The sequence below is a fragment of the Eutrigla gurnardus genome, assembly GCF_963514095.1.
Source record: "Eutrigla gurnardus genome assembly, chromosome: 9".
NCBI classification, from domain to species: domain Eukaryota; kingdom Metazoa; phylum Chordata; class Actinopteri; order Perciformes; family Triglidae; genus Eutrigla; species Eutrigla gurnardus.
In genome coordinates, this window is record NC_139923.1 from 4,444,728 (window position 1) to 4,456,088 (window position 11,361).

General features: G+C 40.3%; 1 protein-coding gene across 1 annotated transcript in view; it reads right to left on the reverse strand.

The window, feature by feature from the left end:
- Positions 1-11,361, reverse strand: part of immp2l (inner mitochondrial membrane peptidase subunit 2) — a 187,319-nt gene that overhangs the window by 20,501 nt on the left and 155,457 nt on the right. Inside the window, exon 4 of the mRNA XM_084018422.1 lies at positions 11,091-11,156. Coding sequence (XP_083874548.1) covers positions 11,091-11,156 — 66 coding nt within the window. The remainder of the gene's footprint in view (positions 1-11,090; positions 11,157-11,361) is intronic.

An 11,361-nucleotide genomic window follows, 5' to 3' on the forward strand; every position in this document is an offset into this window, starting at 1 on the left:
TCTACTCTACAGGGTGATTTGGGGTGAGTAACTTCATGCTAAAACACACATATTTATGTCGTTTTGCCACACTATTTGTGCTAAACAAGCGCCGTGGTGTCGTACGGACACAACCTGTGTTGCATAGGTCTTGGAATTGTTTTCTGTGGCCCAGGAAAGCAGATACAACGGTGCCCCAATGGGTTAGCATTGTAGCGAGTCTGGAAGGCTGCCAGGCAGGTACAGATCTCGGGCTAGGCAACGTCAATTTTTGTCGGGTTTTTTGCTTCTAATAAGTCGGGATGACCCTGAGGACAACGGACATGGGGTCAAAAATGACCGGATTTCTCCTTTAAAAGAAGTCCGTACAGTTCGACCACGTGTACATTGCGTATTCGCGCTGATACGCTCCATTCATTTGACACTTAGCTTCAAGGTTTTCTAACTTAAAGGTTGTATCAGCGATTCTGGGCCGAAACATAAATTATCACATTCATCTGTTTTTACCTCACGATCCGCTAGCTGCCCGCCCCATAAGCAGGCCGTCAAAAAAACGCGTCTCTCTAGGCAGCCTAGGCTCTGAGATCGCACACAAAAACAAATGGTACTACCAACACCTCAAAAGCAAAATAAACAGTGTTCCAACCAATCACAGACAAGGGATGGGTGGCACGTTCATGAAAATGCGCGTCCATAATCATTTTCAAAACACGGGAGGGAGGGGCTAGCTGGCTCTGTTTGTTTTGGATCTCGCAACGGAAGTGAGGGCAACCAGAATCACTGATACAACCTTTAAGTTATGTTGTTCAACAACCAATTATTTTCCAGTTGTGCATTTCAGTTTCCACAATTTTCTGCAGTGAAGTTTTTTCTTTATTTTGGACATATATGATATAAAAAAAAGAAATAGGAAGATGAGCATAAACAATCACTAACACTTTATAATTCCTCACTACAATTACATTTCTGGAGAAAGCTCAGAAACAACAGACTTACAGTATCATGTATAACTGTTTTCAAATATAGAAAAAATCTAAAAGGACATTTGGCACATTTTCAGGTTTGATCTGAGGGTTGTTCAGAACTCCATAGTTTAAATATCTAAACATAATTCAATGTAACGTTCCCTTCAACATCTGGTCATCTTCATGCCACTGGAGTGGAGTCATAGATGCATCATGTTAGATTTTGGTTTGATACACTGCTGACAGTTATAGGGACTATTTTTTTTAGCAGAACGAAGTTCCACTTAAAGTTTACTTTGTGGTGCTATGAGCAATTCTATTCACCGCCATTGGATTTGGGGTGGACAGAAATCTCAGAAATGTGTATCATCTATAAGTTTGTACTGACGTTCATGCCAAATCTGCTCCTCTTGGGAAGAGAATTGTAAAGCCATGAACATACAGCTGATGACCATGCTTATGCTCGGTCAAGTTTGAGGTTTATTTGGAACTAAATACAATTTGTCTGTGCAATCGAGAATGGACGTGAAAAATCAGTGAAGCGAAAAAAGTGAAAAAGCGACACTTTTTTTCAGACCAAGGTCAATTTTTCTGGCATCAACCAATCATATTGATGTAATGGGTTGAGTTGCGCCTATATTCATGTAGGCATTCACAGAGTTTTAGAGCTTCCAGCTGTATTTCTTCCTCACAACACTGAGGTGAGGAAGAACAACACATTTTACAGCTCAGACACAAAGAACAAGGAGCTTGCACCCAGGTTCATTGAACCTCTTGAGATCCAGAAGATCGTGAACCCTACGGCGGTGAGGCTTAATCTGCCCCGGTGCATGTGGATCCACTCCAATGTTCCATGTCTTTAAGGTCAGGTAGTTGGAAAAAGCCCACTGATTCCTGCTGCCCTGCCACCAAGGATGACAAAGTCATAATATCGCTTCACAAGTTTCATAATTTGCAGAGTTTGTGCCAAAGTTTGGTGTTGGTAAAAATGAAATAGACTGCATTGCTAATTGGACAGATAGGCAGACTGGGGACATGACGGTTCCTGTAATGAATAAAATAAAAAAAACCTGTCCAACAATCAGATGTAGCGTTTTGTATCAGAGCCGGCAGCCTGGACTGATCTGTTCTCCTGCTGCGTCTCATTATCGAAACTGTGGAGCTCATTTCCTCAGGAGAACGCAATGTAACGGCACTGAGAACAGCTCCGACGCTTCCTGAAGGAAATACACACCCACACCCTGCTAACTGCTTACGCTAAGAATAAAAATGGTCATCTGCAACCTTACCGTAATGTGTTCTTAATGCCTGTTCAAATGCAATTCAAGACCAATTTCGAGCCAACATTAAGCTAGAAGAGTTAAAATGCTCCAGAGCACTCACACTGATCTCACGCCAGGGAAATGACAATAACATTCATTTTTAGAAACTCAAATAATGCATTTCATGCTGCAAGACCATTTATAATCAAACAATCACCAAAACAGACTAAATTGGAGTAAAGAGTAATTCATGATCCACATCTAAAACAGCAGCTCCTAATCACTCTGACGGGGCGTACCCACCAAACGCGATGAAACTTCATCGCACGACAAGATTACATGTAAAGTCAATGCAAAGACGCGATTAGACGCTTCATCGCGCCGGGCGACGCGATGGACGCGATAGCGCGGCGCGATGGACGCGATGGACGCGAAAAATCGCTTCATCGCTTCATCGCGCCATCGCTTCATCGCGCCATCGCTCGAGTTGAAATAATTGAACTTTTGCGGCGAATTCGCGTGAAGACGCGCCGCGACAGCCTATCAGCGTTGAGATCGTCACCGACGTGCTGACGTACGGACGTCCTGGTGTTCCCTCGCTTTTTGCCACAATATTTATATATTATATTATATTATATATTGCCCATAATCAAAGTTGGGGGGCGCACGCACGCGCGCGCACACACACACACACACACACACACACACACACACACATACATACATATCAATCCCAGCTCTTTCACACACAGATCTTTTTTTTTGCGATTGTTTATCACTGGGGCTTATGGCCGGCTATGAAGCACCAGTTCTGGGCAGAGCAGCAGCTAAACCTCCCGGTCCTGTACCCTGGTTAGCAGGTCTTCAAACTGGGCAACAGTCAGCCTGAAGTACCGCTGGAACCGGCCGTCGTCCAGGCGCAGCTCCTGCAGGAGACGGTGGAACTCGCCGAGCTCACGCCGCCTCCGTAGGGTAGCATGCACCCAGAACCGACGTCGGCGCCTAGCCCGCAGACGAAGCTGGGAACTTCTCCAGAGTAGATACAGTGCAGCGATGGTGGTTATCTCAGCCATGATCGACGAGAGAATGAAATGGCGGAAGAAATGTTGTTGTTTGGGCGAGCTCGTCGCGCGACGCGATGACGCGATGACGCGATGAGGCGTTTTTTGGCATATTGGACCGGCGTCAAAACTGGAGCGTCTAGCGCGACGCGATTTCATTTGTCGCGCGATTAAATCGCGTTCATCGCGTTTGGTGGGTACGCTCCGTGATAATGCAAAGATGCTCTGAGAATACTCCCCCAATCTGTAATGGGTTGCTTCTAAAACGATCCTTGGCAAAGAGTGTCGTGCAAAAATAGCAGATGAGCCCGTGGAGCGTGGAAGGATGAGGAGGACGGTTTTATGTTGACAAAATACTGAAAAAATATAGAATTCATTGTAACTAAAAAACAGCAGTATCAACCTTTCTTCTGCATTTGCCATTGTCCGTTCCACCGGCATCAAAACAGGAAGAAGACGAAGTAAAGCCCGCCTACCTTTCATTGGCTGTCTGACTGACGAGCAGTGCAATTTCACGCCTGGAGCTGAAAAGTTGACAATATATAAGCGCATCCAAAACAGCTTGATGAACGCACCGTAGTATAGGAAACAGCAAAGTCTCAATCTGGAATTTGGTGGAATCAGATGTTTAAACAGAAGGATGAACCAGAGACAATAGTGGGTCAAAGACGAATAAGGATTTTAAAAATGGAAAAAAATGAAATTGGCTAAAAATACCCATTAAGTCACTTTCTATCTTTATTAGAGTGTTTTGTATATCACTCAACAACAGGAATTTGTTTTAAGAATGCAATAAACATTTTTCAGTGAATTATATGATTTCTCCCGTGGGAAATGTTCCCCCTGGGTAACGTAAATGGTTTTCAAAATTAATTAAAATTTCTATCATTGTTGGCATTTAAATGTTTTTAGATAATTATAGTTAGAGGTCAACAAATAATTACTTCTCAGAAAACAACATTTTTATCAGAATTAATGTAATATATTTGGACATTTATAGTGAAATGGCTTCATTCGTTCCTGTTTGTCACACAATATTTAGTGCCAAAAAGAGAAAAAAGATGGAAAATGTCTTAAAGATTTTTCACAGTGTAAGTAAAAGGGTTGTTATTGTATCCTCACCTAAAAAAACACAATACTGTAATATAATATGAAATTTGGGTTGAATTATTTGACTGTGTCATTGTTACCCAGAATGACATGCTGTTAGCCAGGAATGACCACTGCACGATTTCAGTGTCAAGTATTTCATTAAAGGCTGTTTCAGGAACATAATTTGTAACCAACATAATACAAAGAAACTGACAACTGTTAAAAGATCTGAAAAAGTGATTTCTTCTTTTTTTTAAAAAATCTTTAATTTCATGCAACAATGTAACAGCGACGTAACTATAAGAAAACACGTTCAGTTGTTTGTAACAGCATAGCATCAAAACATTCAAACAAGCTTTTTGTTCAACAATGTCAGTGTTAAAGTCACCAAGTGACCAAGTCATTTGCAATGTTAAAATATTAAAATGTTAAAAAACTAGAGTTGATTTTTCTGAATGTAACAATAGATAATCACTTAAAATGCCATGGATTTGATTTCACAATAAACTCACCTAAAAACAACAAATCTTTCAAAGTTTCAGTTAAGTAACTGAGTTATTTATAACAACTACATTTTTAGTCTAATACAGTAACTAACTGAATGTTCAAGTAACTTTAAACCAAACTTTTCTTTTCATAAACCTGTTAATGAATTAAACTTTAAAGCAAACAATTGAAACTGCATTTTTCTCTTGGATATCTTTTCTTTTATCACAGCCTGAGGGAGCGGAGCAGGTGAGGTGAGCTACCAAAAACTTTGGAAGGTTTTCCAGTCTTGGGGACATAATTTCGATGAGCGATTCGTATCCGGCTCAGGTTCTGACAGGATGGCTTGCATGTCAGATGCATAATAGAAAATCACATCAGGGGTTGTTGGCCAGGCAAATTAATTTTTCCCCATTAGCTGTCGCATGCAGCTCACCTCAAGTTCATTGCCAGCTAATTTGACAACTTGACCAATGAATGGCATCGCATCGTATTTTACAACTACAAACCTGCCAACCAGGTCAGGTGACAGTTGTTGGGCTGTTTCACTGGTTGTGGGGGTCTTCTTTTTGTTCCCCATACTTGGAGCTGCAGTTTGTGTGTTTGTGGGGGTCTTTGTGATAGCATTCTTCCTGGCCCTGAAAAGTCTCTGCCTTTCTTTATTAGACAGTGGCATCTGCAAGGACAAAACTGACCCTTAAACATCGTAAGCTACCTACTAAAACTTTATTAAAAAACATAAAGATTAGTTCAGTATATATATATATGTAAAAGATTTATTAGAATTTTTTATTAGATAGCACAGTTGAGAGAGACAGGACACGGGTAATGTCCTGTGGTGCTATCATTGAAAAAGATAACAAAAAATGTCATAAAAGTTCAAAAATACATAATATTGCCTCATTAATCGTTTAATTAATCATTAATAATAATAAAAATATAACATTACAACATCAATCAATGCCTAAAAAGCTACAGATACTGATAAAAATCTGAATTGATTTACATGTCCATCCTGGATAACAGAGGACATGTCCTGGGTAACAGAATATCTTTGTTATCCAGGGAGGACATATCGTTATCCAGGGGGGACAAAAAAACAAAATTTCCTTTATAATCAGGCACTAACTGGGTCTACTATATAAAATATTAGCTTAATCTTCAACACATCAATGTCATATTTCACATGAAATAGGTCATTTAAAAAATAAAAAAAAATTATAAATATTTTATTAGCGTTATCCAGAAAGACAAATGATTTGAGGACGTCAGGTACGACTGACCGAAAAGGTAAAATATCAACATTTTAAGAGAGACTTACTGACCTTGTGCTCTGTCTTGGGGGTCCTTCGGGGTCTGTTGGCTGATGCAACACCCTGCAATATGACTATCCACATCCAAATATGGTCATATATTGCCGCTCTAAGTGTGTTACCCAGGAGGGACATTTGGGAATCCAAAAGTAGGGACAAAAGTATTTCTTGAATAAAAATGTAAATAAGCTTAGTGTTGTTACTATATTTGTAGGTGTCATTACAAACATCAACACAATTATGCCCCAGTGCATAATTAATGTTTTTATTAAGATTTTTGACAGTTTTAGCATATTTTTGTACATAGATTTTAAGCCCGGACGTTATCCAGGAGGGACAGTTTTGTACTTTTGAGCTAAATAGCTCCTTGAATTTTCATTTCTTATAGTAAATACTCCTGTGAATAAGTAAAGTGGGGAGAGTTGAGTAACAAAATGTAGTGTTTTAAAATTTTTATATATTTTTAACATTATAAATATGCTTCGGACACCAGAATTGACATGCCGCGTCTTTGACTCTGTGTAATGTTTGATGAGGCTATAAAAGCCTACACAATAAATATTTGTAAACATTAGTATAAAAGAAGCAGACTGCTATATATCCTGTTTGCTCCGGTTTGCATTGGAGCGTGAGGATGAGCATCAGTAACCTCTACGTCTGAGGTTGAGGTCAGCTAGAAAATGGTGGGTTGCTTCCTAAGTATCTTGGGTTCTTTTCACCAGTGAGGTAAAATGGATCGTGAGATGGTCAGGTGGCTTGGTACGGGGATGGGGGCATTGTATCGGACTGTGGTGATGAAGAGGGAGCTGACCCAGTCAGATTTACTGGTTCACCTGCCCAGCCCTCACCCATGGTCACAAGCTTTGGGTAGTGGCCGAAAGAATGAGATCGCAGGTACAAGCAGCCAAAATGAGCTTCATTTGTAGGGTGTCTGGGTTCAGCCTTAGAGCCAGGGTGAGGAGCTCAGACAGAACTCGGACTAGAGAGAACTAGAGACGATTCTCCTGTACATCGAAATTTCATCATCTGATCAGGATCCAACTGGTAAGAGGCCCTGGGGTTGACCCAGAACATGTTGGAGGTGGTATGTACCTTATTGAACCTGGGAAGGCCTTGGGGTTCCCCAGGAAGAGCTTAGAAACCCTGAACCCCTGGAATACCCTGCCAAGCTGAATATGTATCTTATCAGCTTGTATTAACTCAAACTCTATAAAGTAACATTTTCGTATGATTGCCCTCACTTTGGATCAGAAGGAGAAACACCTACTTTCAAACATAATGAAAGACTAATCTCATAGATTTTTGGATATGCACAAAATATCACACTGCCAACCTCTTCAAGAAGATGGATGAAGGAAAGAAAGAGAGCGAAGCTGCGACCAAAGCTGCGTTCACAAGGTTCAGCAAAACTCGGCTGCATATAAACATTCCTTTTTGCATAATATATATTTTCATTAGGCAACTGTTGCCCACTGCCTGTATTCACATAACCTGTGGTGACTTTTAAAAATAAGCTAGAATATAGCTTGAGCGCATTTCTAATACATTTCAGTGTTTGAACATTATCCTGCTTAGTTTGACCACTATGTGTTGCTGCCATTTTGAACAAACTTGTCCTCCTACTGATACTTAAACACATTTACCTCATTGATTAGGTAAACACCCAACCCTGATTTAGTAGGAATATTGTCTTTTTCTGACTGAGGGCAAAAACCAGAATACTTTTCTTGTAAACGTTGTCACTGTTCCCCATTTTCAGAGCAGCTCAGCAGTTTCAGCCCACCCAGTGTGGCATCATCTCTGATTAGTTCTCTGTAAGATTCCTTTGTTGTAATGATGTCTTTGTTTTAGAGTTTGGCTGCACACACGTTGTTTCCAGTTTGGAGCTCAAAAAATGTAATACATTTTGAGTTGGAACAACCACCACAGAGCAGCAGTTGTTTTGACGTGTTGGTTTCATGGTGTGCTGCACCAAAAAAAGCCTTTCTGTGATTTGTTCATCCACCTGACAAACAGAACACGCGGTGCTGGCAGCGCTCAGCCATTTCAAATGTGCTTTTGTCATCGATGTGAGCCTGTTTGTTCAGCCATGCAGAGGAACCACACTTATTAATGGGACAATGTCACGCTTCTTGTACACGGCAAATGCTGAAAGAGCTCAAAAAGAAGAAAAAGAAGGCTGGATACAGTGAACTGTGCACAGAGAGGGTGGTGGTATGTGTTGCTTGTACCAGGAAAGTTTCAGCAGCAACATCCATGACTCCCACTGACGTGCCCCTGCTGCTGTACTCGCTAACCGGATAACTATATAACTGAAGTCTTTATTACTGCACTGATCTCTGCACTCTGTCTGACTCAAAATCGCAACGGGGAAAAAGTCAAAATCAGAGAAACAGAGATATCTCCTTTTTATTCAACACATGCTTCTTGGTGGCTACGTTACCCTCAATGCAACTGAACCATCAAACGTTTGGTCTGAGATTTGGGTGTATCAAGTTAGTAATGGTTTATGTAGCCTGGAGTTTCTGGAGATCATTTTACTCCAATAAAATTTACTCTGTTGGATTGTGTATTGTCCCAGAAATAATTGCGATAAAGGATATCCCATTTTAAGACCATTGATATAATGATATAATGATTATATAATAACATAAATATGCAACTACACCCTTTTAAAGAGCAATGAGCTTTTAAGAATATTCAGACATTAGAATTGGTATATAAAAATATTCTTAAGAAATAACACATAAATAAACACATATACACAATCAAAATGATAAATAACATGTACACTCACATTGCACACAAAATGTGCAGGAGGTCAGTGTAATGTAAGAAACTTAAAAATGATCGAGGTCATGTCCACATAGCGTACGATAAGTCAGAAACGTAAAAATGATCGAGGTCATGTCCACATATCGTACGATAAGTCAGAAACGTAAAAATGATCGAGGTCATGTCCACATATCGTACGATAAGTCAGAAACGTAAAAATGATAGAGGTGATGTCCACATATCGTACGATAAGTCAGAAAGGTAAAAATGATCGAGGTCATGTCCACATATCGTACGATAAGTCAGAAAGGTAAAAATGATCGCGGTCATGTCCACATATTGTACGATAAGTCAGAAACGTAAAAATGATCGAGGTTATGTCCACATATCGTACGATAAGTCAGAAACGTAAAAATGATTGAGGTCATGTCCACATAGCTTACGATAAGTCAGAAAGGTAAAAATGATCGAGGTTATGTCCACATATCGTACGATAAGTCAGAAACGTAAAAATGATCGAGGTTATGTCCACATATTGTACGATAAGTCAGAAACGTAAAAATTATCGCGGTCATGTCCACATATCGTACGATAAGTCAGAAACGTAAAAATGATCGCGGTCATGTTGTACGATAAGTCAGAAACGTAAAAATGATCGCGGTCATGTCCACATATCGTACGATAAGTCAGAAACGTAAAAATTATCGAGGTCATGTCCACATATCGTACGATAAGTCAGAAACGTAAAAATTATCGAGGTCATGTCCATATCTGCTCAGTAAGGCGATCATGTAAAAAGGGTTAACTTATATGGAGGAATGGATCGATCGGTCCAATCTCTAGAAGAAAAATACTCCTGCCAATCGACACGCAGCGCTATGTAAAGGTTCCACGATGTTGACCAGTAGAAATACACCAACAACGGCCTCCAGCACCGCCCCAATGTAAATACAGAGCCAAATAATGAAATCAACATTACGCTAGCCTATGATGAAAAAATAAATATGCTAGCTGCTAGTGGTGGGGGGGTCGATCCAAATAACGATAATATCAATACCAACGTTGGTTTTGATATTGCTCGATACCAGTGTAATGAGATCGATACTTTAGTTTCAGTAAAGTCTCCTCTATTTATTTGTTTTAATGTTTTAAATGTTTAACAACAGTAATTTTGCAGACTAAGAAATTGTATTTCATTTTTGTATTGTAGTTTTGTTACTGTTCTAAACAAAACGTTTCATAATTAAGTAGTTTCTATTTACATTTAAACCTTGCCCAAATTCTGTCCTGGGTTTTAGCTAATTAAAATCACAAAAACACTTAAAGGTCCCGAAAATTAATTCAGATACAGCAATTTGATGATGCATCCACCTTAATTATTAAAAAGTATCGGTATTAGTGATACTGGCCGTGTATTTACTTGGTATTGGATCGATACCAAATCTTGCAGTATCGTACACCACTAGGAGATGCTAGTGTTCATTCCATAGCAACCGCCTCGGTACAGGCAGCCAAACTAGGGTGGCCTATTTTACCATGAACTTTATTCTTCATCAATAATAAAAAACGGTTTGAATTGGAATGTGTCTGTGAAGTTCAGACTGCCAAACTTGATGACATCTTATTAAAGCAATAGCTCACTTCAGGCCGGTGATATGTTGTGATTACATCACAGCTCGGGGACATTGTTCCACCTGACGGGAAGCAATATAATCACAACCACCGCCGCCACCTGAAGTGAGCTGCTGCTTTTATTTCCAAAAGGAAACATATTCCTTTTTAAAATCAACACAGCCGCCCGGCGCTTGTAGCGTGTGAATATATTTACCGTATCTCGCTGGAAACCTCCATGCTTCCACCTGAGTGAGTGCTGTGTGTTTGTGCAGGAACCAAGCAGTGATTTACTTTTGCCACCAGGTGATGCCAGTTAATCTGATTAGAAAGCAGCGTGATGGAGTGAAGCTCTTGACTGCAAAGTGATACGATTAGAGAGATTACAGAGACAGCTGCTGTTTCACGTCAAACGCAGATGCCTTTGGTTTATTCCAATATACACGCAATATTAAAGATATGCGTTTTCTTTTCCGCCCATTTGTTGCTGCTGCTGCAGGAGGAGGAGGAGGAGGAGGAGGAGGAGGAGGAGGAGCTGCTTCCTACCTGATGAAGTCTCCCTCCAGGCCAATGACCCGCTTGATGATCTTCTGCTGGGGATTCTTGGGGGACCTGAGGGGCCGATAAACATACATAATGTAATGAGCATAAAACCCAAACCAAAGCCAAATAAAAATCAGACAGCGTGATGCAGTGAGCTGTGGGGACAGCGCTGTTCAGGGAGATGTGTCTGTACATTCAGATCTAGTTTGAGGGATGAGATGCATCACTAGTCTGAGCCCATTTGACAAACTCTTGATTAAAGCGTCTGGAAGAT